General features: G+C 55.1%; 1 protein-coding gene across 1 annotated transcript; it reads left to right on the plus strand.

The window, feature by feature from the left end:
- Nucleotides 1-4,329: 4,329 nt before the first annotated feature.
- MAP7D1 (MAP7 domain containing 1) lies at nt 4,330-25,454 on the plus strand (the record flags this gene model as incomplete). The annotated part of the gene is made up of 17 exons (XM_084242269.1): nt 4,330-4,375; nt 16,499-16,846; nt 17,042-17,110; nt 17,674-17,837; nt 19,073-19,187; nt 20,622-20,732; nt 21,858-22,237; nt 22,342-22,484; nt 22,988-23,316; nt 23,617-23,794; nt 23,875-24,013; nt 24,131-24,235; nt 24,468-24,521; nt 24,704-24,749; nt 24,851-24,941; nt 25,057-25,250; nt 25,444-25,454. The coding sequence occupies 17 exons, from the start codon at nt 4,330-4,332 to the stop codon at nt 25,452-25,454; spliced, it is 2,523 nt and encodes an 840-aa protein (XP_084098395.1).
- Nucleotides 25,455-26,068: the final 614 nt, after the last annotated feature.

Here is a 26,068-nt window from a genome sequence, read left to right on the forward strand (position 1 = left end):
TCTTAAACCCGCTGAGATTCTTCCTCTCTCCACCCATGATTCTCCTCTTGGTGTCTTTTTCTTTAAAAAAAAAAAAAAAAAGATTGTATTTGTGCATACAAGAACTGGGGTCTAGGCCAGAGGTGCAGGGGGGTGAAAGGAGTCACAGAGACAAACTAGGGAGCAAAACAAGTGGATTCACTGACATACACTGCTGAGGGGAGCAGCGGGCAAGACAGGAAAGGCCTGCTGCGCCTTGTGTGGGTCAGCTCCCTGGCCAGGGATCAAACTCAGGCTGCTGTGGTGTGCCGTCTCAGTGGGCCTTAGTGGTGGCAGTGATAGCCCTGAGACTTAACCCCTAGGCCATCCACCAGGGAGGCCCTTGGTGTCTTTTTCTGTAGGACTCCTCCTCCAAGCTGAGCATCATCAGTCCTGAATTAGAGGTGGGGGTGGGGTCCATTTCAGGCTGATCTATAGGGTGTCCTCCTGGCTGAGAACTTAAAAAGCTCCTTAGACAGCAGCTCCATCATTTCCAATTCCAACCCCTCTCACCACCCCTTGGGGCTAGGACCTTTAGGGACAGTAGACACCCCCCCCCCAACCCTTGTCTCCTCCCTAGAAAAGAAAGCTGCATATGGGCAGTGCTTCATAGCCAAGGGTCTAGACCAGAACCCATTCCCAGGAAACAAAAGAGTTGAACCTATGACATGACGTGGTGTATCTGAGTTCCTTTCCCTGCATCCCTCTCTATTCGCCAGGAGTTGCAGGGAAGGAGAACATACTGCAGCTGGTGTCACCACTGCCCTTGAGGACATGCCCCAGCCTCTCCCAACCCTCCCCCACCCCAACCTGGCCATAGGGAGTAGGCCCTGGAGGCTACAGTCCACAGGAGAGCCTGTCTGAGTTAGAGACCCCTTGGAACCCATAATGGATGAGGTGGAGTCTCTGGCCTGTCACGAGGTCCCTCCCACTTCCTACTTAGTGGGTGTGGAGGAGGCAGCCTTCAGGGCCTATGTCCTGATTCATATCTCTGTGTTAAATCTCCCACCGATTTCCTTCACTCATCCACCAGGTTCATCCGGACCCTGTCCCACCAAAACCAGGCAGTTATGTATGCCCCCCAGTAGGGTCAGGAAGGGAACATACTTCTGATTCCCATTCAGTGACCTGCCCTCTAGCTCCAGCCTAGCTCCTGGAATGGATCCATAGTAGGGGTGGGGTCTGCCCTGCGTCATAGGGGAGTTCCCTGCCCCTCACCCTTGAGGGTAGAGCACTCTGATGGGGTTTTAGCCCTTGATGTTGAAAGAAAAGCCTCATTTACTACTTCTCTGGTATGTCTAATATTTGGGGGGCCATGTGGAGCACTACCACCCAGGCCCAAATTCAGAAAGTGACACTCACTCTGAACATTCTCAGTTGCCAGGGCCTGGGGTCTGTCAGGGATCCTAGTCAGTTAGGGAGGGACTAATAATGGAGAGGAGCCCACTCTATTACTCCCGCAGTGACCACCGGACACTGGCACTCTCCCTCCCCCTGCAGAGCTGGACGCATGCATTCTCTGGACCCCAGCTCTGCAGGGAGCAATCTGGCTGGTCCCAGATCCAAGGGTACAGGTTGCCTAACTCCCATGTGCTCTGTTGGTCCCCAACACTAGCATCTCATGAGGGGGTACAAGTGCCTCTACCTTCAATCCAGGGAAGGGCATGTCAACCTTGGCATTCTGGGCCTGATAATTCTTGTTCTGGGGCAGTAATGTACATTACGTTAAATGTTATCCTCAAAATCTATACACTAGATGCCAGTAACACCTTTAGTTGTGACAAAGTGCCTCTAAACATTGTCAAATGCCCACTACAGGGCCCAATTTCCTCTGGTTGAGAACTGCTGTTACAGGCTGATACCACAGATTTTTTTTTTTTTAAGATTTATTTATTTATGCATACAAGAACTGGGGTACAGGCCAGAGATGCGGGGGTGAGAGGACTCACCAGAGACAGAGTGGGGAACACAACAGGAGGAATGACTAAAATACACTGCTGAGGGGAGCAGCGGGTGAGTCAGGAGAGGTCTGCTGCGCCATGTGGGTTGCTCCCTGGCCAGCCAGGGATCGAACTTGTGCTGCAGAGGCTGCGGACTTCATAGTGCGATGCTTAACCCCTTGCACCACCAGGGAGGCCCTGATTCCACAGATTTTTGCAGTAGGTTTCGCAAACTCCATGCCAGATCTCATTAGACACAATAGAGGACTTCCACATCTTCTACACTGCTCACCTTTCTGCTTCAGAAGAAGCTTCCACAGTAGATCATGGGGCCATGATCTGCATCATGTAGATCACGTCTCCATGGGCATTCAGTCCTCCTCTATAAGCTACCCCTGGCCTATCTTTTCACCTTTAGCTACCACTATTCTTGAGTTCTAGCTAACAAGGGTATTTCATGATCCCCACACGAATGTCTTTGTCCCTTTGGGCAGTGAGCTCAAGAGAAGAGTGTTCTGATGAATTCTGCTGGGTCTAGTCACTGCCTGGCTTAGGGTGGACCTGTTCCATTCTGGAAGATGCAGGCCCTCAAGCCTCTGACCTCATAAAGGACAGGACTGAACCCCATCATCCAGAGGGTCCCCTCACCCTGCAGATGAGATGACCAACAACAAGATGGAGCATCGGCTCCTCATCCTAATCTGACTGAAGCCCCATCATCACCCTCCTATGTTAACACTTCCTGTATGCCAGGTTTGTGCTAAGCATTCCATCTGCATCACCTTACTCTACTTTCTAACAGCCCCATGACACCTTATGGCACCATTATTTTCCTAATTTTATAAGTGAGCAAACTGGGTTTCAGAGCAGTTAAGACACTTCTCACCCTTTCCTAGTGTTTTTGGGCTGGAGGATCACTAATCCCCCCAAGGGGGTGCAAGCCCCCCATACTCCTCCCAGCAGAGGCAGCTCCCAGGTTGCCTGATACCCAGACCCCTTTGTTCCCTCCTAATGGCTGCTCACTGAAGCCACTCAAAGGAAGGGGACGCTGGCGGGAAAGAGGGGCACGAGGGCAGCATTTCACTGGCTCTAATCGCTGGACAATGGGGAACTGGAGAGCTGACCCTGCGGGGGTCAGGACAAAGGGCAGGGAGGGCTGGGTAGGGCCCAGCTGCGCCGCCTCCTTCCTCCCTCCGGTCAATCCCCGCAGCACCATCATCGATCGATCGACCTTCCCAGCAAGCTCCCCTCCCCCGTCCCGTGGGCCTGACTTGGCTGGGAGCCCCATCTCAGCTGGCACTACCCGGGAGATCGGGACAGTCACTCCAGAGGGCTGGAAAGCGAGGCTACAGGGGGGAGGGGAGTCAGAAGGGACTCGGTTCCTCCTTCGACATCCTGTCGCGGCCAAGATCCTTCTGGGGAGACCGAATCCTCGGGAGATTGGGCCTAGTCTGAGGGGAGCTGAAGAGGTTCCTGAGCAGGACCACCCAGTCTGGAGCTGGGAGGGGCGCAGCAGATTAGAGACCTGGGTGAAGCGGCGCTGCAGGCCTGTAATTACTCAGAGCAGGCACGACAGCAACCGTGGGCTGCCGAGGAGAGGCTGCAGCGAGCCTTCCCGCTCTCCCCACCCCGCCGTCGCCGCGGGGGAGAAAGCACAGTCCCTTGAGGGGTCCCCTGGGGGCCCTCCACGTCCCCTGACGCGCCCAGGCAGACTGTGTTGGAAATGGGTTTGAGGAGAATTTAGACTCGGAGCTGCCGCCGAGACCCCAGAACCAGAGCCCCAGGCCCGGGTGGGGGGGGGGGTCCTAGCTCCGCTCCCCGCCCCGACTCCCCCCAGTGCTAGCGGCGGGTGAGTCACCAGAGCGCTCCCTACATAGAGGTCTGGCGGGGCGGCGCGTACCAACGCGCGGCCGCAGGGGGAGGCGGCTCGCGGGGTCTCCGAGGCCGCGGCGCCCCCTCCGCAGAGGCCGCAGAGGAGGCGTCCCGAGGCGGGCGGCGCGCGCTCCCGGGCGGGGCGGGGCGGGGCGCGGCGCGGCGCGGCCGGGCGCGGGGGGCGGCCCTCCCCGCGCCGCACTTGGTACGCGCCTGCGAGAGGCCAGCCCAGCCCCCGCGCTACAATAGGGCTGGGCCGCCGCCGGGACCGGACCGGCGCCGGGCAGGGACGGGATCGCGGCCCGGGCCGCAGACCCTGGGCGGCCGGCGACGTCGAGCCTCGCGCGCCACCAGCCGGGCCCGCCGCGGCCTTTCCCCGAGCGCCGCCGCCTCCGAGTCGTGCCCGCCGCGCCGGGCCGGGCGTGATGCGCCGCGGGACGCGGGTCCTGGCCGCCGGCCGCCGCCGCTGAGCCCGGCCCCGCAGGGACGCCCCGCCGCCATGGAGAGCAGCCTCCGCGCCGAGCCGGGCGCCGGCGCCGCCGCAGGTAGGCCCCGAGCCGCGCCGGGGCGGGAGGGGGCGGCCGGGGGCGGCCGGGAGGCCGGGATGAGGCCCGGCCGCTGGGTGGGGACGCCTCCCGCCCGCGCCCGCTGACCGCCTGCAAGTTTAAAAATAAAGCCTGCCCGGCCGCGCTGGGGCCGCCGACCACCTCTGACAGCTGCCCCTTCCCCCGCCCGGGCGCGGGGACGCGCGGGGCCGCGGGACCCGGCGGGGTCCCCGGAGGGGTTGGGGTGACCCTTCCGCCCGAGCCGGGTGTCGCTTCGCCTTCCCCACCGCCACCCCCTTCCGACCCACCCCCGGCCCTGGAGACCCCCGCTGCCGAGCTGGGGCGTCTGTCCCCCGGCGGGCACGTGTGACCCCAGCCTGAGTGTGTGTGTCGGGTGTCCAGCGTCTCAGGCCCGGAGCTGACACCCCGGCATCTCTGCCCTGGCGCCCCCACCCCCACGCCCCGGACTGGCCCAGACCTCGCCCCCACCTCGTCGCTCCAGCTGCCGCGCAAAGGGCCTGTTGCTGCCGGCGGGCGGGGGGGCGAGAGGAGGAGGTCCCTGGCGGCGGCTGCCAAGGAGCCCGCGGGATAAAGGCGAGGGGGAGGGGGAGCCGGCATTGTTTGGGGCCCGGGCGGGAGCTGGGGAGTGGGCCGCCTCCCCGCGGCCCGGCCTGCGCCGGAGCCCACCCAGCCGGATTTGGGGAGGCGGGGGCAGAAGTAAACCTGCGTATCCCCTTCCCAGCCTCGCTGGGCCTGGCCTCTCTGCGGAGACTGAGGTGAAGGCTCGAGGCCGGCACTCCCGGGACCTGCCACATCACTCCTGAAGGCAGCCTGAAGCTTTGGCTGCCGCCCACCCCACTCCAGGCCCCAGACCACCAAAACTCCCCTCCCCTCACCCCACCGACCACCAGTTCTCAGGACTTCTGCAAATCCCATTCGCATCTAGAAGCAGCTGATGAGGGGGTGGGACAGTTTCTGGTTGGGCCTGGTATTGGAGGGAGGGATTTCTCTTGTTCTTTCTTCCTGGAAGGGGAGGGAAGACCATGATTACTGGGGATCCCAGTTCTGTACCTCCCGACTTAAGGGGTGGGGGAGGTGGCCCTATCCCCACATCTGCATAGAGGCCTAGCCTAATCCCAGTCGCCTCCCTGCTCCTTGGGGTGTGGGCCCAGGATGAAAAGTGTCTGTGGGCGCAGAGAGTCAAGGACAAGGTGGAGTCGCTTGACTGTGGGTGGGCTCCTCCCGCTGCCTGCGTGGGTGCTTTGAGGGGACTTCGTGGGTACTTTGAGGGGACTTTGTGGGTACTTTGAGGGGACTTCGTGGGTTTGGGAGCTGGAAGCTGCCGGGGCGAGGCCATGAAACTTGTGTCATTTAGGAGATCTGTTGGCGGTGCTGGAACTATGGTATTTAGGTCTGTCTTGATTGCTTGAACCTGAAAGGGGTCACCAGGGATATGTACCTTGGGTCCATTCTATCTGCTGTCTGGTCTTCCGGCACCTGAGGGTCCCTGACACTGCTGTGTACCTCAGTGCCTGAGTAGGGGTGATGACTGGTCTGTAAATGAGGGCCTGAGTGGGTGGCAAGTTTATAATTAGGGCACTTGCGGGATGCCTAGACTGAATACGAGGGCCTGGGTGGAATGCTTGGCTGTACTAGGGGGCCTGGTTCGGCCCTTACACAGCATCCAGTATTCGGGATCAGGAAGACTCTTCTATGTGCAGGGGCCTAGAGGCTTACAGCAGAGCTTGTGTAAGGATGATGGCTGGTTCCCACAGAGAGAAGTTGAATGTGAGCGGGATCCACTGTGAGCCAAGGAGTAAAGGTGGCACCCATGCAAGTGCCCTGTGAAAGTTGGAGGCATGGGTCCCAGACATGAGTACACATGACATGAGTTCCCTTTGCACACTGAGCATCAACAGGAGGCATCATGGAATAAGGGACATGCATGGACCGAAACAAGTGAATGACCTCTTCTAGCCACAGCTGATAGCCTGGGACAAGCAGTAGTGCTTTAGACCACATGGGGTTAACATGGGAGTTAGAAGTCATGACCCGAGAGGAATCTAGGACCCAGACACCTGCAGTCCAGTGCTTTTACCATCATTGTGGTTGCGTTCATGGTACATGGCGGAGGTGGGGACAGAAACTGGGAGTCACTGTGCTTACAAATGTCGACTCTGGAGCCACAGTTTAAGTCTCCCCTTCATAACTTATTACTGTGCGATCTTAGGTAAGTTGCTTAACCTAAGTCCTAAGCTTTCCCATCTATAAAGTGAGAATGATGCTAGAAGTTATCTCATTGAGATACTGGGATCATTAAATTAGATAAACACATGAAACACTTAGCCTAGACCCTGACGTGGAGTTAGAGCTCAATAAACGCTAGCTGTTTGTTGTTGTTATTATTTTTAACTCCTTTGGAAACCTGGGGAGGAGTGTGATTAATTAGAACTTCAGGAGGTAAATGTGGGGTAGAGAGCAAAGGGGAGGAGTTCTCAACAGACATGAACCAGGGTGCATCCAGGAAATAGAACAGCCCCTATCCTTGGACGGGGCCAGTAGGAGTAGGAGAGTGACCTAGGACATGGGTGCAGCCAGCCAGCCAGCACATCCATGCTGACGCCTGCTGGAGCCCGCTCAGTGCTGGCTGTGCAGATAGTAGAGACTTGAATCAGTCTCTACCCTTGGAAGCTCCTGGCCCAGTGGGGGAGACAGATGTGTTGGCTACAGGGAAACCCAGGTATAATGCTGATACATTATACCCAGGTATAATTCTTCATGGACTCTGGAAGGCCGAGGAGGCATTGAATGAGTGGAAGTTGGTAAGAGTGGCACAATGGGCCATGTCTCTGTGTACAGTAGCCTGGCTGAGTGGCACCTCCCACTGGCAGCTTCTGACCTTCCTTGGACTTGTGGACCCATTAAGTGAGTCTTCTAATGAGCCCTAATGTGCAGCCATGCGTATGCAAATGAGGAGGAAGGGACACTAGGCCAGTGCACTCCTTTCTCTCAGGATGGGGCTCAGCTGTTGATGGGGCAGGCAGTAGGATGGAGAATGAGCCAAAAGCCTGACCCAGACTGAGGTGGTGGCACTTGAGGGTGGTCAGGGCAGGTCTTAGGTCTGGAAGTTAGGTCGCCAGCATCTGGGAATCATGTCCTTGGGTTCCTGCTGGACCTTAGGGCCCAGTGAGAGAGCCAATGAGCCAGACCCAGATAATGCAGCTTTGTTGGCCCTGGTAGCTCTGCCTGGTACCCCAGGACACAGCTTTCAGCTGCAGCTCTGCCTAGGGGAGTAGAGAGCAGGGTGGGGGGAGTTGATGCCTTGCTGCTCCCATCAGAGCTGCTCACAAGTTGTGAGAGGAGATAAGGGCCAGGATTAGACTCCCTTGATGAACCCAGTTACCTCCCTCTCCCCTTTAGTAAGGGCCCTCTCTGGGCCAGGCACAGACAGTACTTAGGGCTTCACGTGCATGGTCTCATTGAATCCTCCAAACAATGTCATGAGTACGGACTAATATATACCTGTTCTACAAACGGAGAAGTCATTTGCCTAAGATCACACACAGCTAGGAACTGGCAGAGGTAGGATTTGAATACAGGCGCATCTGACTCTGAAACCTGTGCACCAAACTTCTAGGCTGAATTATAGCAGAACCAACTGATGACAGAATCTGGCCCATTTCCCTGCGTGGCTGGTCTTCTGTGGGCATTTGGTCCTGGGGACCCTGTGATCTTTTCTCTGACACACAGATATAGAGCCAGCAGAGCTGGGTCTTCCGTGCATCCTCCCAGCTTGGGGTCTGAGTAAGACCCAGGTAGTGGTGGCAGTTGGGCCAGAGGGCCATTGAGTGGGCCTCTGCCCTCAGCATCTAGGTCTCACTGAGTGTGGGCAGCCCTGTGAGACCTGGGGGAGGGCCCTGGTGGGGCCCTAGTTGCAAGATGGGGTCATTTCCTGCCGCCTAAAATAACAGGAAGTAGGTGCTCCTGATTGGAGGCCGGGAACAATGGCCACCAACCAGGCCAGAGAGTACCTTCAGATCTGCAGTCTCAGTTGAGTTCCCATTTTTATCAGCCACAGAGGCCCCATGGCCTGGGCCTGTACCCTGCCAAGGGCCTGTGACCCAAGTTCTGAGGACCTCTGGAGCAGGCTGCCCCCGGTCCTAGTTCACTAACTCTCAAAGCTGGTTCAGCCCCATCCTTTTTTTTTTTTTTTTTTTTTTTTTTTTTACTTATTTTATTTATACAAGAACCAGGGTACAGGCCAGATGTATGTGAGGGTAAGAGGACTTACCAAAGACAGAGCGGGGAACAGAACAGTCAGAATGACTGAAATACACTGCTGAAGGGAGCAGCAGGCGAGAGAGCAGAGGTCTGCTGCACCATGTGGGTTGCTCCGCGGTTGGGATCAAACCCTGCTCTGCAGAGGCTGCGGACAGCCTCACAGCGCTGCGATCAATTGCCCCCAGCCCCATCCTGGTGGGGAGTATCTCCACCCCTTAAACGCCCCCTGTGTCCTAGCCCCACAATCAGGCATTCTCCAGGCTTTGTTTTTCCAGCCCACCCCCAGTCTTCCCAACCTGCATCTCTCCAGAAGGAGGGGAAACCCAGAAGGCTACCCTAACCCTTTGGGTAGCAGAGTGAAGGTACAGACTGTCCCATTAATTTGGGCCCAAACCCCAGCTTTCCTTCTTACCGGTGACTTAGCAAGTGTCTTAATCTTTCTGAATCTCTGTGTAAAACATGGAAATACTATGTACTTCATAGGACTGTGGTGAAGGTGGAATGGACTGTGTTTCGAGTATTAGCTATGTCTGATGCCGCACTAGCTCTCCCTGGGCCCAGGTAGAGTGCCCAGAGGGGCAGGGCAGAAGTGACCCGGGTGAAGCTGCGTAGATTTACTGGGGAGCTGGTATCTCTGTGTGCTGTGCGACTCTGAAGCTTCACCTGTATCTCTGAGGGGGTGCCTGGTTGTGTGTATGTGTCTGTGCTTGTAGAGTTCTGAATTCCAGCAATCCTGCTTCTGTGTGTATGAGAGAGAGACAAAAAAGATGGGTCTAGCCCCAGCATCGTGCAGGTGTGCATCGTCCCGGGTCTCACGCTTCTCTGCGACGTGTCCTCTGTCTCTGTGCCTCTTTGCCCTCAGCCTGTCTCCTCATCCTCCTTTGTCCTGCCTGGTGCTGTCCACTAAGGAGCTGCTACAAGAGCCAGGAGGTCTCTGCTGGAGGTGCTGATCTCCATCCCTGTTTCTCCCCTCTGCCGCACCCGCTCCCCACCCAGGGGTGCTACCTCTGTAACCCTCCCTGCTTTGCCCCTGGGGGGACCACTCTCCCCCACACACTCCCTGCCCAGTCCTCACTTCCTGCCTCCTGGCGGCCAGTCTGGGCAGGCGCCTGGGCTTCCCTGCATTCCTGCGCTCTGAGCTCAGTGCCTGCACGCCCCACCTGCACCCGGCACCCCTAGGAGAGTCATGGTGTCACGTCCTTCCTTCAGGAGCAGCCTTGGGGAGGGGTGATGTGATGCCTACCAGAAATGTGACATGAGGATTTTGTCATCAGGCTGATTGGGTTCAAATCCTACCTCTGACCCTGATGTGAGCAATCACATAACCTGTCTGAGTAAGCTTGCTTACCTATGAAATGGAGACCATCCACAGTACTTTCCCAGTAGGGCTGTCATAAGAATTAAATGAGATAGGGAGAGTGCTGGTAAATAGCTGGGCCTCGATAAATGAGTTTGTTTCTCTTCCTGGGTTTGGATCGGCAGGGCACACGCAGGACTCTGATATGGTCAACATTTAGGGTTAGAGAGGCTGGCTAGTCTTTGGAGCAGCTTGGGGTTTAACTATATGCCATCCAGGTAACTTTCCATAGCACCCAGCCACCCATCCATCCATCTGCCCAGCCACCCAGCCATCCATCCATCTGCCCAGCCACCCAGCCACCCACCCATCTAGGAGTTCATTAAACAGACCCAGAATCCCATTCTGAGCCAGCATATCCTACCTAAGACTCTGGGGCTGCAGGAAGAATTAAGACCCAGTCACTTCTCTCCATAAACTCTCACACTGCCAGGGGCAGGGGAGGTAAGCAGACAGAAAAGCCAGACTGAGTTATCAGTGTGGTGAGAGGAATATTTGGCCTGTAGCAGTTGTTGGGGTGGGAGCAGGGAGGACCAAGAGGAAAGGGCTGCCAGCTCCTGCCAGCTCCCTGAGGGTGAAGGTGGGGGAGCAAGCACCCTGGGACATGTGACCGGCCCTGTGAGAGACTCGGCCCTGAGCTTCTGCAGACCCCAGGTGCAGTCCCTCTTGGGGTTCTTGGGAAGACAAGGTTTACTGATCCTACACACTTTTCTGCATCTTTGCCCCGCTAATGTGCTTTGTGCCAAGAAAGAAATACAAACTATCAGTCTCTTATCGAGTTCTTAGCAAATACTTCTGGTAGATATCAACATAGCAAAATAAAACTCTGAGTGGCCGCATACCAAAATAAAACTAACAGTGGCTAAAGGCTCACAATTTGACACAGGCCAAAAATAAAATGAAGTGACTGAGGATCAGGCTTGGTGGTTGACAATGGGGACAATCAGAAATTGGTTGAGCCATACTGTAAAGGTAATTGACCAAAGAATTAATTTGACTAATACAAATTTTTCCAGATAACACTGTCCCAATCACATTTCACCAGGTTTGGCATAATTCTGAGGAAAATATTTGTATTCAGGGTCAATAGTCCACCAGGTCAAAAGAAGCGTTCCAGATGTGCTGTTTGCCCCTCGATAAGTTCTTCCTGTTGAGCCGCTGAAGTAAACACTCATTATTACTTTTATTAACTTCTACCTGAATGCCTTAGTCCAGGAAGCTGCCCAGGCTCAATTGGGATGGAGTTGTTTTGCTTCCCCTCAAGTATTTACCTCTTTGCAATAAATTGCCACATGGATCTGCTCTTTATTAGAGTAAAAGTCTTCTCTATGCACCTGCTTCAGGCTAGGGTGGCTTCCTAGTACAGCACTTTATTCTCTTTTAACAGCATTAAGTGACTGTCTCCCTGTACTTAGCACCCTGGTAACTGCTGGTGATGCAGTGGTGAGCAAAGCAGACATGCCCCAGCCTTGGTCGGGCTTCCCCTCAGCCTATGGGGAGGCTGACAATAACAAAAGAAGCACACAAGGAAGTTTAAAATTGTCACAGTGATCCAAACAAGAAGCACACGAAGCAATGACTATATATACTGAAGGGTTTTAGCCTAATCAGAGAGGCCGGGAAAGGCTTCCTTGATGAAATGATGATTGAGCTAAGGGTAAATGGAAGTTAACCAAGAAAAGAAGGGAAAGTGCATGTGTAAAAGTCCTGTGGCAGGAAAGAGCATGGGTGAATTGAAAGGAGGTCCGTGTGGCTAGAGTGCAGAGAGTAAGTGAGGAGCATGGAGGGGAAATTCAATAGGTGAGGGGGAAGAGGGCAACGGAAGAGGGACACAGGGCCAGCACACTATGCCAGGCTTAGAGTTTGGGTTCAAGAATCTTGTCTTTCTTCTTCAGAGCAATGGGAAGCCACCGAGAGATTTCAATTGGGAAAAATTACCATGATCAGTTTTGCATTTAGAAACAACAACTCTGGCTGCCCTGTGGAGTGCAGAGTGGGAATGGGTGTGGGGAGAGCAGTGGTAGACTTCGCTGATGATATCTGCCAGGGTGGAGTTTATCGATTTATCCATTCAACAGGTAGTTATGGGGCACCTGTGTGCCGGGCTCTGCGGGCCTTAGAGGTAGAATGGCTCATAAAGTAGACAGAAATGTGTGCTTTCGTGGAGACCGTCTTCTGGCTGTGGGAGACTGTTAAAATGGCGTAAGTGGAGAAGTGGCTGGTGGAGAAACATAGTGCTGGAAATGGGGGGGAGATTTCAGTAGCAGGTTGGAGTTTTAGATAGGGAAGGCTTCATTTTGAGAAGTGACATCAGAGTGAAGACCCAAAAGAGGTGAGGGAGGGAGACATGCAGAAGCTGGGGGCAGAGAATTCTTGGCAGTGGGAACAGCAAGGACAAAACCCTGAGGTAGGAGTGTGCCTGGCACATTGAAGGAATGTGGCTGGAGAAACCCCAGCAGGGGGTGAAGGGGAGGTGGAAGGGATGCAGCCCAGGAGGTCATGGGCTGGAGAGGGAGGATCTTAAGAGGCCTTGGAGGCCATTGTGATACCTTTGATCTTTCCTCCCTGTGGGATGGGGTGTCTTTGGAGGATTTTATCAGAGGAGTGAATTGATCTGGCTTACTCTAAAAACCAAAATCACTCTGCCGCCTTGTGGAGAAAAGACCAGGGGATAAAGAGTGAAAAAAATAAATAAAGAGTGGCGGCAGGAGCCTTTTATAAGGGATGAGAGTGGCTGGGCCAGGATGATAGGAACAGTGAGAGGGAGCAGTGACTAGATTCAGACTGTTTTGCACAGAGCGCCAAAAGGATTTACTGAGAGATTAGATGTGGGGTGTGAGTTCAGAAAAGATTCTAAAAAGACTCTAAGGGTTTGACCTGAGAAACTGGAAGGACAGGGTTGCCACAGACAGGTGGGGAAAACTGCCCGGTTGTGGGGGGAAGATCAGGAGCTCAGTTTTGGATGTGTTAAATTTGGGGTGTTTGTAAGAAATCCAGAGGCGTCAAGTAGGGAGTTGCATGAGCGAAACTGGAACGCCAGGGAGAGGCCTGGACTGGAGATATAAATGTGGTTGTCATCACTAGAGCTGTGGTATTTAAAACTGTGAGTCTGGATGAGATCACCAAGGGAGTGCTGTAGACAGAGAGAGACAAGGTCCTCCACTCAGCCTTGGGGCACCCCGGTGCTGAGAGATTGGGAAATGAGAAAGGATCAGCAAGGAAGACTGGGAGGTCACAGTCAGCAGGGCGGAAGGACAAGCAGGAGAGGATGTTGTCTTCAAAGCCAGATGAGGAAAGTGCTTGAGGGGCATAGAGGGCCAAGCTGTGTCACACCTGGCTGACAGGCTAGCAAGACAAGGGCCGAGAAATGGCTGCTAGATTTTGCAATGTGGAGATCATTGGTCACCTTGAGAAGAGCAGTGTCATAGGGCAGTGGGACCGAAGGCCTGACTCAACTGGGCTCTTATGGCAGAGATGGGGAGAAGGGGACAGATTATTTTGGGTATGTGCTGCTTAGTGAGCCTCTCCCTGGCAGGTGTCAGAGACGAGGTGCCTACTTAGTGTTGGTCCCAACAACTCAGTGAGGAAACAGGCTCAGACAGGTTCAAGGCATGTCTAGGTTTCCACAACAGAGCCCAGAGTCCCCACTCAGGCCTGTCCAGCTCGAAGACCGAAGACCTTTCCACTCCGCTGCATCTGGTACCCCGATACAGGTCCTTCCAGACCTCACCTTCTCCTGGCTCCCTACACAGCAGGTGGGACCTAGTTGGAGATTCATCAACTTGCCTGGTGGGTGTGATTTGCCTAAGTGTAGACAGATATCCACCCACTAGTCTTCCTTGCAACACCCGCAGCACACACAGGTGCTAGGAGAAGGGCAATAAACAGGCCTCACCCTCAGCCTTCAAGCTTAGTACTTACATACCTGGGCTTTTTGGCCCAAGACAGTTGGGGGTTCAAATCTTGCCTCTGTTCCATACTAGTTCTATGACCCAGGTCAAGCCTTGATCGTCTCTTCTATATAATGGGAATAAGACTTTGCCACAGAGTTCATGTGAGGATGCAGTATGGCCTCTGAAGGAGATCCAGAGGGCCTTGCTCAGCTCCTGGTATGTAGTGAGCACTCCCTGAATGGTTGCCAGAGCTTTATCACCCACTGGTGGGGAGTTTGCAGGTAGCTGGGAAATAGACTCGCAGTGACCAGGCAGCCATTTGGAGCTCGTGTGGGAGAGCTGGGTAGATGGCTGGGGTCAGCAGAGTTGGAGGGACCCCTGGGGAGACAGAGCCTCAGCTGGGGCTCTTGCCTGGAGCCTGGGAAGCTGAGAGGGAAGGAATGAGGGGGAAATAGTGTGAGTGTCAGATAGTTTCGTTGCATAATATATATTACCTCATACAGCCTTAAACAGAGGCAAGAGGGTGTAATGAGTAAGAACATGGGCTCTGGTGAACAGATGCTGGGTTCAAGTCCAGGCTGCTTTACTTACCAGCTGAGTGACCTCGAATTACTTTACTTAACCTCATTTTGCTTTACTTTCTTCATCTGTATTAAAGAGGTATTTATAGTACCTCCTTCATAAGTATTATCAGAGAGAATTAACACTAATCTGTAAAATGCTTTGAACATAGGAAACACTTGAGAAAAAGATAAAAAGACAAGATAGTTAAGTGTTAATGGTGAGTGTTATAACTAACATTCACAATCCTGTGAGGTAGGCAGGCGCTTCTGCATTTTCTCAGAGAAGCTGTGGCACAAAGAAGGTCTTGTAACCACCCCACAGTCGCACAATTGGTGGGGAAGCCAGAGTCATATTCAGATAGTCTCCTTCAAAGCCCATCCTGAAACCACTGGGCACCTGTCTCCCTGAAAAAGGTCCTTCTTGGGCGTCCCAAAGGCAACTCCATGGGAGCGGCCCTCTCTTGCACCCACATTATCACCACACAGACGGGGAGTTTGTTGCCTCCCGAGAGGACAGGCATTCCCAGAGCAGAGGACCTAATGAGACACCCAGGAAGACCAAAAGTGCCTCCTCAGATGTCCAAGGCCTGGTCAGTGCCTGTGTCCCCCACTGGTGTGCTCGGAGCCCTCAGGGCAGCAGCAGACAGCACCAGGGCTCTACCTGCTGAGGCTGCTCTTTGGCAGTGCCTTAAGGGGGAAAGGAGGGGAGCGTTTCTGGCATATGAATTGTGTGCTGACATCCCTGCTAGCCTGGGCTCATTCTCCCCACTTTACAGACATGAAAACTGAGGCTTAGAGAGGTTGAATGACTTAACCCAAAGTTACCTGCCAGGGAAGCAGGCCCCCTCCTCCTGTCTTGGGTTGGTGAAGTCTGAATTGGGCCCTCTTCTGACTGACTCCAAACCATGTCTCTTGACTGCCCCAGAGTGCACACGTGCACAAATATGTGCCTGTACATGTACACACCAAATCATGTCACTTCTTCCTTGGCACTTTGGTGTTTTTTACAGGGATCCTGAAATACTAATGTCTAAACAGAAGAAACTGAGGGTGGTTGGGAAAGAAAAAAAGATTACAAAGTGAGGCCTCCCTGGTGGTGCAAGGGGTTAAAAGTCTTAGCACTGTGAAGCCATCGCCAGCCCCTACTGTATGAGTTCGATTCCCGGCCAGGGAGCTACCCACATGGCACAACAGACCTCTCCTGTCTCACCCACTGTTCCCCTCAGCAGTGTATTTCAGTCAGTCTACCTGTTCTGCTCCCCACTCTGTCTCTGGTGAATCCTCTCAACCCCCTTCCCCCACCCCTGCACCTCTGACCTACACCCCAGCTCTTGTATGCATAAATACATAAAATAAATCTAAAAAGAAATTACAAAGTGGGCAGAGCTGGCTGTCCACCCCACTGGGGATTTTTTAAACATGGGCATTCCACTTGTGCCCACGCTTATGTGCTTCCTCTTGGCCAGTCCATGTGCTAGCTTTGGCACCCTATGAGCACCAGGCCTTGGACTGGGCACTGTGACTCCAAAGTAAAGCAGAAAGGTGAGGGAGGCAGATGTGGAAATCATTTGGTTCATTCATCGGTACTACAAGCCTTTTCTTGATTTTTCCGGTATACCCTGCTCTCTTCTGCCCCTTTGCAAATACTGTTCTCTTTGACAGAAGTCTCCTTGGTTTGCCAGCACCAGCTCATCCTTTAGATCTCAGACTGGTTGTTACTCCTCCAGGAGGCCTTTCCTCCCAATGTAGGTTAACCATTCCTCCTGTGTTTCCCCAGACACAGTACCTATTCTGCATTGTAATGTCTCACTGTTGTCTCAGCCGTGCTAGAGGGTGGGCTCCACAGAGGCAGGGGCATGGCTGTCTTCTCACCATTGTATCTGGAATCATCTGAAACAAGACCTGGCACACAGAAGTAGCTCCATAAACATGCATGGATCAATCAGTTGGTTGGACAGGGAGAGAGCTACAAGCTGACTGACAGCACAGATGTTTTATTTGACTTTCTTCTCCTGTATTGGTCTTCCAGCTATGGCAGCCAGGACCCCCTCAGAGCCAAGGCCTTCTCCAGAAGGTGACCCCTCCCCGCCGCCACCACCAGCACCAGTGTCAGCCCTGGTACCTGACACACCCCCAGACACCCCTCCTGCCATGAAGAATGCCACTAGCCCCAAGCAGCTCCCACCGGAACCAGAGAGTCCCCTAGGGTTGGTTGGATCTAGACCCCCCAGCCAGGAAGAGTCCCCTTTCTCAGAAGTGAAGATCAGGGGACCCACACCACCAGCCACAGGCCAACGGGATGCTAGGCCTCCCCGAAGAAGCAGCCAGCCATCCCCAACGGCAGTGCCAGCCTCTGACAGCCCTCCCACCAAGCAAGGTATGCATGATGGCCCTAGTCTTGGACCCAAACCTCTTGCCTCCTTGCCCCAGCCCTGAATGATACCACAGAAGGAAATCTGCCCTGGGGAAGAAGGGGAAAGGGAGGGGGTGAAGTCTTGGGAAGGATCCTGAGGTTGACTCCCTTTTGGGAGTATCCTCTTGATCCTAAATCTGTCTTGTTCCCTCCACTAAGATGTAAAGAAGGCAGGAGAAAGACACAAGCTTGCAAAGGAGCGTCGAGAAGAGCGGGCCAAATACCTGGGTGAGTGAGTGGGCAACACCATCAGTCTTCTTCACTGTCATCACCATCAACCTCCTATTAATAACACTGACACTCTGGACACTTAATTGTGTGCACTGTGCTAGGAGCAGTACATGCATTATCCCAGTTGGTCCTCCCAGCTCATTCTGAAGATGAGAATACAGAGGCTCAGAAAGATGGAATCATTTGCCTAAGACAACTAATGGGGTAGCCTTATCTCACCCAAATCACATGCTTTTATTCACCACACATGGAAGTCCATCCAGCAGGCTTCTCAAGACTGGCAGGAGCCTGGCACTAAAGAACTCATTTCTTCTTCAGCGCCAAGAGCCCATGAGGCCAGTGGGGGAGAAACAGGCCTCCCATCAGGGAAGCCCACATTCTAAGGCCTGCATCTGTCTTCAGGAAACCCTTCAATTTTGGGGGGGAGTCTGTAAAGCAGGCAGGGAAAGAGCCCCCAGGGCTGAGGTAACAGGGAGGCCACTTGGAGGAGACATGCTGGCCTGTCCTCCCTGAAGAAGCCTTAACACCCCCTGGTGTTACTTCTCCCCTCTCCCCCACAGCGGCCAAAAAGGCAGTGTGGCTGGAGAAGGAAGAGAAGGCCAAGGCTCTGCGGGAGAAGCAGCTACAGGAGCGCCGTCGGCGGCTAGAGGAGCAGAGACTTAAAGCCGAGCAGCGCCGAGCGGCCCTAGAGGAGCGACAGCGACAGAAGCTAGAGAAAAATAAGGTGGGTCTGTGCAGTTTTCTGACCCGGTACGAATGGAGCTGTGTGCATGCATGCCCACGCATGTGTGTGCTGGCTTGGGGTGTTCACATCTGGTTTCGTGTCTCTGCCTTATCCCTGTCCACCATGTTCACATCTATGCTTGTGTCCTGTGTGAGCAATGTCTGTGTACCTGGATAGCTGCAGACACGTTTGGTTCTGCCCATGTCCGGTGAGCACCTGTAACTGAGCACTGCCAGCAACGTGTGTGTGCCCGTGTGTCTGTGTATGCAGAGATAAGTGCATGAGGGTGCCAAGCTCCACGGCCTGACCGTGGCTTAATACCAGGGAGGAAGTGACCCCTACCCTGTGCCTCAGTCTGGAAGGAAAATGTGACCCCAAGTTCAGGACCCTCAGTGCCAGGGGATGTGGCCCCACAATGGTGCCCCAGGCAGGGAGACTCCCAAGCATCCTCAGAAAAACAGCTCATACACCCAGGAAATGACTCAAGAACAGTGAAAAGCTCCCCAAGAACGTTGGAAAGGACTGGTTGTAAATGGTCTTTAATCAGAGCCAGGTTTCTGTAACTTTGATTACCTACAGTGAGTCAGGGAAAACTTCTAGGGGTGAGGGAGGTCAAAAAGGCAGCGGCTGGAGGAGGTCAGTGAAGAAGACATGGGCAGAAATCCGGCAGCAGTGCTAGTACCTGTCTTAGAAGGTGGATTTTTCTCTCTGTGTTTTCTTCATGTGGGGTCATCATGGATGTTGGTCTGATTCTTTTTTTTTTTTTTTTAAAGATTTATTTTTATTAATGCATGCAAGAGCTGGGGTGTAGGCCAGAGGTGCAGGGGGTAAGAGGATTCACCAGAGACAGAGTGGGGAGCAGAACAGGCGGATCTACTGAAATACACTACTGAGGGAAGCAGCGGGCGAGTCTGGAGAGGTCGGCTGCACCATGTGGGTCAGCAACCTCGTGGAGAATTGAAGTCATGGGGGATTGAACTCATGCCACTGTGGCTGGTGATAGCTTGATAGTGCTGAGACTTTCACCCCTGCCCCACCAGGGAGGCCCCAGTCTGATTCTTGTTGGCATGTATGTTCCCCTGTGTTTGGGCATCTTTATGTATGGCAAGGTTCAGGAGATCTACCTGTGTATCTTTTGTTGTATGTGCTCATTGTCACAGGACAGAAGGACCTTCCTTCCAGGTATGATGACCCATTCTTAGCCCTGAACTCTCTCTTCTCCCCTTCCCCACCAGGAGCGCTATGAAGCAGCCATCCAGCGGTCAGTGAAGAAGACATGGGCAGAAATCCGGCAGCAGCGCTGGTCGTGGGCAGGGGCCCTGCACCACAGCTCCCCAGGACATAAGACCAGTGAGTGGGCTGGAGGGGCTGGTGGGTGGGTGGGTGAGGCTGGGGCTGAAGCTGGAGGAGTGGGAGAGGGAGCAGCTTCTGTGCAAGCAGCTAGTAGCTCCCGGTAGCAGGTTTGCCTGGCTTCATATGACTTGTGTCTTCTGGAATGATCTGTAAACCAAATTTTCCCTTCCTAAGGAGTTCCTCTACCAAGTCAGAAATGGATTCTCTTCATTAGGTTTGCTTTTCAAACCTTTAGCCTTCTTTGGTCCTGTCAATAATTATTAGTTGATGGTACATAAGAAAGGACTTTAATACTTTACAGATCTAGATATTCACAGAAAACCATTTCCCCATTGTGTACCTGTCTTAGAAGGTGGATTTTTCTCTCTGAATTTTCTTCATATAGGGTCATCATGGATGTTGGTCTGATTCTTTGTTGGCATGTATGTGCCCCTGTGTTTTGGGTATCTTTAGGTATGGCAAGGTTCGGGAGCTCTACCTGTGTGTCTTTTGTTGTATGTGCTCACGGATCTGTGTGTTGTGTTCTTAAAATGTGTTTCCCTTTGATGTGCTTGTGGCCTTGTGTACCTCAGTGAGGACTCCCAAGTCAGGCAGAATTGGGTTAGGCTCCCAGCTCTGGCACTTGCGGTGTGGCCTCTAACTGCTCGATGTCTCACTTTCTTCATCTGTAAAATGGGGATAACAATACTACTTGCCTCCGAGGTTGTAGGTAGATGTTTGGGAGGATCAAGTGAGGTAACATGTGTGTGGTGCCCAGCACAGTGCCTGGTACATGGTAAGCATCCAACAAACTCGACCTGTTACAGATATGACTAAGTTGCCTCCATGTGTTTGTGCCTGTGTGCATCTGGGTCTGACACACTGTCCGTTAGCATTTGTGTTTCTGTATCTGTGCATGTCCCCACACACGTGTGCATGCTGGAGGCCTGTCACTCTATATGCCCGTGCCTGCATGTGGTCGTCTTTGTGGTCCATATGAATATGTGGATTTGTGCGAGAGACTTTTGACTGTGGGTTCCTTTTAGGAATGTTTCTGCATTTGTCCCAGTTCGGGGGTGTTGTAACCATTTGCACCTTGGCTGGGCAGTGTCAGCAAGTGCCAACACTGTGGGGTTGGGTCGGGGGAGAAGGGGTTGTAGCACCCAGCTCTAGGGAATGGCTTCCTGGCCAGGAAGGCTGTAGTTTCTCTAGTTTTATTCCATCTCCTTCCTCTGTTCATTCTCCGTCGGCTCCCCCAATCCCCAATCCAGGTTGTCTCTGATCACCTACCACCCCTGCCTCCCAGAGCCAAGTCTGCCTCCCCCTCCCTTTCCTAGCCTGCCCACTCCTCCCTCTCCCACCCTGCCCGCGGAGCATCCTGCATGGAAGGCCTCAGTGCCCCCCCTGGCTCCTGTCCGGCCCGGCCCTAATGCCGTGTCTTTTCCCCTCCAGGTGGGAGCAGGTGCTCCGTGTCGGCAGTAAACCTGCCCAAACACGTGGACTCTATAATCAACAAGCGGCTCTCAAAGTCCTCTGCCACGCTCTGGAACTCCCCCAGTAGAAGTAAGAGAAGGCCCAGTCCTCCTCCCTCTAGAGCCCCTTGTAGCCCCCCCACTAAGCTTCCTCCAGAGCTCTGCAAGAACCCAAGGTCCCTGGAGCCTAACCTACTCCAGGTCTCCATCTCACTCTACCCCACCTGGGGCTCTGTGCCCCTTGGGGGAGCCGGCATTTGGATCTGGATCCTAAGGACAGAGGTGTACCCTCCAGGGGAGAACAGAGACAAAGGGCAGTGTCCCAGCAGGCAGAGAGCCTGGCAGGGGCCCCAAGAGCAGGTGGGAGCTGGGGGTGGGGAAGGGAATGGGCAGTCAGCCTCATCTCCAACCACAGCCAGCTGGCCTAGGCCAACCTTAGGCAAGTGGCCTGGGTGCTATGCATGTGGAGGGGCGCCTTATTCTGACTCCACCCTGGAGGACCCTTGCAACCCTGCCTTCTCTGTCTTCAGAGCCCCAGCCATGGCCTTGGCTGGCTCCAGTGTTGTGGCCAACCAGGATGGCACAGTCCCTGCATTCCCACCATGCCCTGGTGTTCATAAGTGAGCTCAGTGGTAGGAGTTATTTATAAGTTTCTCCAGCTTTTATTTGGTTGCTCTGTTGCCTAGCAACCAAATCAGCTGCTATACCAACCCCACCTGACTGAGGCTTAAAAATAACCCAGCAGCTGAGGGGACAGAGCAGGGTGGCTCAGGGCAGCCAGGCCCCCTAGCAACCTGTCCCTGGCACCAGATGCCTAAAAGTTGGGCCTCTCCAGAGTCAGAGCAGCACAAGGACCCTCACAGACCCAGATCCGTGGAGGGCATGCCTCTAGGAGCAGCAGCCCTACAGCGGGCATGGGAGTGGGCAGCTGGATGGCTCCTTTCTACACTCAGTTCAGAGCCCTTTCACGGGGGAAGAAGGGGCAGAGACCTCTCAAGCCATGTAGGAGGTTGACCCGGGAAATATCTTGCTGGGTCTGCCCTGGAGGTCAGACCCCAGGACAGACAGTGTGGCCCTGCTTGAGAGGGGGAGAGGCCTCCAGGGAGAGACCTGGACTTGGCACAGGATGGCACCTGTGTGTCCCCTTGTGCCTCTGCCTGCCTGCTGCGGCCTCCTGCGATGATGGTGACTGGTTTCTCCGGGCATTCTCCCCTAGATCGCAGCCTGCAGCTGAGCGCGTGGGAGAGCAGCATTGTGGACCGGCTGATGACGCCCACCCTGTCCTTCCTGGCACGGAGTCGCAGTGCGGTTACACTGCCCCGCAATGGCCGGGACCAGGGTAGGGGCGGCGGCCCTGGGAGAGCCCCCACGAGGGGCCGGGCAGGGGCCAGCCTCGCCAGGCCGCGCCCCGACCGCACTCATCCCTCCGCAGCCGTGCCGGTGTGCCCACGCTCAGCCTCCGCCAGCCCCCTGACGCCCAGCAGCGCCCCGCGAAGCGCACACCGCTGCGCTCCCGCCGGGGAGCGCGGGGAGCGCCGCAAGCCCAGCGCGGGGGGCAGCCCGGTGCTGGTGCGCCGCCGGCCGGAAGCCTCGCCGGTAAGGGGCCCCACCGGTGAGGAGCGCCTCTGGGCCAGGGGAGCACGGGCGCCGCTGACCTCTCTCCCTCCTCCCTTTCTGCTCTTTATCCGCATCCGTGCCAGGGGCAAAAAAAGGAGAAGAAGGACAAGGAACGGGAAAACGAGAAGGAGAAGAGTGCCCTGGCTCGAGAGCGCAGCCTCAAGAAGCGCCAGTCGCTGCCGGCCTCCCCCCGCCCACGCCTCTCCGGCCCCGCCTCCGAGCTCAGGTGAGGGGGGGGGGCTGTGGGCGGGGCCTGCGTGTCCTCAGGCTTCATTCCTTTCTTAGCTCCCAGATACACCTGGGGCTCCAGGCCTTAGAATAAAAGCCCCTCCATGGCAGATTTTTTTGTGTGTTTTGATCAGCTTAAGCACCCTAATATCTAGAACAGTGCCTGGCATCTGGTAAGCACTTGACAAATACCTGCTGAATGAATGAATGAATGGATCTGCCAGGCAGTGTTCTGGGTGCTGAGAGCACTTCAATAAGCCCAACCTGGCCTAGTTCTTGCTCTTAATAAACTTACTGGCTACTAGGGGAACATATTAATCAGAGAATCACAAGTGAATATATAATTACAAACTGGGACAGTGTGTGTCTGAAAGCATGTAAGATGGGAGATGTGTCCTAACCTGGGGGGGTGCACATGCCTGAGGAAGGACTTGCTCACTGTGTGTAGGTGTGAGTGGATACTCAGTGCTCACAAGGCCTAACCTCTCCCCTTTCTTTCAGTCCCAAATCCAAGGCCAGGCCATCCTCTCCTTCCACATCCTGGCACAGGCCTGCCTCTCCCTGCCCCAGCCCAGGGCCAGGCCACGCTCTGCCTCCGAAGCCACCATCCCCCCGAGGCACCACTGCATCACCCAAGGGGCGGGTTAGGAGGAAGGATGAGGCAAAGGAGAGCCCCAGTGCAGCAGGGCCAGAGGACAAAAACCAGAGCAAGGGCAAGGCCAGCAACGGGAAGGAGCCAGCAGCCTCTGCCTCACCAGCACCCTCGCCTGTGCCCTCACCCACCCCAGCCCTGCCCCAGAAGGAGCAGCCCACAACTGAGATCCCTGCAGGTGGGCATGAAAAGAAGCAGTTGAAAGGTGGGCAGGGTGAGAGGAGCCAGCTTTGCCTGTGTGTGGGAGGTGGTTCAGAGGTGTGGGCCACCAGAGACACCTGGGGCCTGGGTGTTGGGAGACAAGAAGAGGAGCCTCCTGCCTTCAGCAGGTCCAGGCTGAGAACACAGGCCTGAGAGTTGCGCACCACTCAAGGTGATGGCAGGGAGGGTGGGTGGGTGGTCCTGGAGTCCAGGAAGCAGGGCATGTTGAGTGCTTGAGCAGGTGTATACTAACTCCTGGTCATGGATCCCACTCCAGATACTGCTGTCATGACCTCATCCCCAGCCCCGGCCCCCCCTGCGACCCCTAGCAAACCCATGGCAGGCACCACAGACCGAGAAGAGGCCACTCGGCTCCTGGCTGAGAAGCGACGCCAGGCTCGGGAGCAGCGGGAGCGCCAGGAACAGGAGAGGAGGCTGCAGGCTGAAAGAGATAAGTGAGTGCACCCCGGGGAACTGAGGGGGCTTTTTGGGAGCTGGAAAAGAAAAGAGGGTCGAGAGCCTCCTCTGTCCCTAGGCAAATGCGAGAGGAGCAGCTGGTGCGGGAGGCCGAGGCCCGTGCGGAGCGGGAGGCTGAGGCCCGGAGGCGGGAGGAGCAGGAGGCTCAAGAGAAGGCGCAGGCGGAGCAGGAGGAGCAGGAGCGCCTGCAGAAGCAGGTGCATGGACGGGCGGTGCCGGGCTGGGCGCGGGCGCCTCCTGGTGGTGGGCCGGGAGCTGGCTCGGGACGGAAGGCTGGCGTCCAGCTGCCTACAGCTCTCCCCGGTCTCTGGCAGAAAGAGGAGTCCGAAGCCCGTTCCAGGGAAGAAGCAGAGCGGCAGCGGGTGGAGCGGGAAAAGCACTTCCAGCGGGAGGAGCAGGAGCGGCAGGAGCGCAGAAAGGTGAGCAGGGTGGTGGGCGGGGTCAGTTCTTGGGCTAATGGGGTGGGGGATGGGCCCAGCCTTGAGCTCCTAGAAGGTAGGACAAGAAGGATTTGGGGGAGTTCTGATTCCTGACCTGGAAGGGACTGGTATGAGTTGGAAGGGTCCTGAGACCTTGGGACAAGGCTGGCTGGTGGGAGCTTTAGGATTCGGCTGCATTTGGGTCTTAACTATTGTGGGGGCCTCCAAACAGCGGCTTGAGGAGATAATGAAGAGGACTCGGAAGTCTGAAGGTGCCGAAGCCAAGGTCAGGATTCCCCTAAGGGCAGTGTTGGGAGTCGGGTGAGGGAGGCAGGGGGAAAGTATCCAGAGTGGACAAAGGAGATGGATGGGAAGGCTGTTCTGAGTCTGAGAGGGGAAAGGGATCTCTGTACCTCAGCGTGGTGGGGCCAGATACCACTTGAGTCTGACTGCTCTTTCTCTTCAAAGCAGAAGCAGGACAGAAAGGAGGCAAAAGCCAACAACTCTAGTCCAGGTAAAGGCCCTGTTCCTCTCACCTCTACCCCCTATGCCACCCAACCTCAAACCTCCCTTTTTGCCAGTCTATGACTGTTGGCCATTCCTTTCCTGTGACAGACCCTGAAAAAGCAGAGGAGGCTCGGCCTTCAGGGCTGCAGAAGGAGGCTGTGCAGAAAGAGGAGCTGCCCCCCCAGGAGCCTCAGTGGAGGTATCAGCTCCCAAGCCCAGGGGCACGAAGCAGGGAAGCAGTTCAAACTGGAGCAGTGGCACACCTGGGCTATCCTGCCACAGGAGGTGCCTGAGCCTTGGTCCTGTATCCACAGCCTGCCAAGCAAGGAGGCGCCAGGGTCCCTGGTGAATGGCCTGCAACCTCTCCCAGCCCACCAGGAGAATGGCTTCTCTCCCAAAGGACCCTCTGGGGACAAAAGTCTGGGCCGAACACCAGAGACACTTCTACCCTTCCCAGAGGCAGAAGCCTTCCTCAAGAAAGCTGTGGTGCAGCCCCCTCAGGTCACAGGTAGGGATCCTGACTCCTGAGCCCACGGCCTTCCCTCCCAGCAGCCTTCTTCAGAAGCCCAGGCCTGCGCTCTCTTCTTAGCTCTGCAGAGGCCTTCTCACACTCCACCCTGAAGACCCCCTTGTGTGTGTGTGTGTGTGTGTGTGTGTGCAGCATGGTTTGCCCTGATGTTTCCCCTCCTGCTTTTTCCCAGAAGTCCTTTAAGGGGCTGCCTTGGATCCAGGCGCAGCTATGAGGGCTCCTCTGCATCATCTGCCAGGATATCTGGAAGAGAAAGAGACAGAACAAAGCCGGAAAGTGGCCTGGGCCCCTGGGGTGGGTCCTCTCTGTTGTTTTTAATCTGCACCTTATAGACTGTTGTCTCTTTGGCTGGAGCCAGATCCTGCCCCTCAGTGCATTCGTGTGCTCACACGCGCAGACCCCACACACACATACACTCACAGCCTCTCTGGCCTCCCACTTGGGGAAGGGCCGCCTGTAGTATTGCCTTGGTTTGGTGGGTACAGTGGATGTGAATACTGTAAATAGCTTGTGCTCAGACTCCTCTGCGTGGAGGGGGTGGGTGCAGGAGGCAGACCCTCCCAAGACTCCCTGGGGAGATCTTCCTCTCTCTATTTAACTGTTACTGAGGGGGAGCCCTGGTCTGGGGGTTGGGGGGGGGTACCTTGGGCTACAGGATACTGGTTGCTTTAGGGGTATCCATGCCTCCTGCCCTCGCCTGGAATCAGTGTTACTGCATCTGATCAAAAGTCTCCAGAAATAAAGTGAGAATAATTCTGCCAGTCCTGTCTATCCTTGGGGCTGGCGATGGGGGTGGC

The sequence above is a fragment of the Talpa europaea genome, assembly GCF_964194135.1.
Source record: "Talpa europaea genome assembly, chromosome: 9".
Classification (NCBI taxonomy): Eukaryota; Metazoa; Chordata; class Mammalia; order Eulipotyphla; family Talpidae; genus Talpa; species Talpa europaea.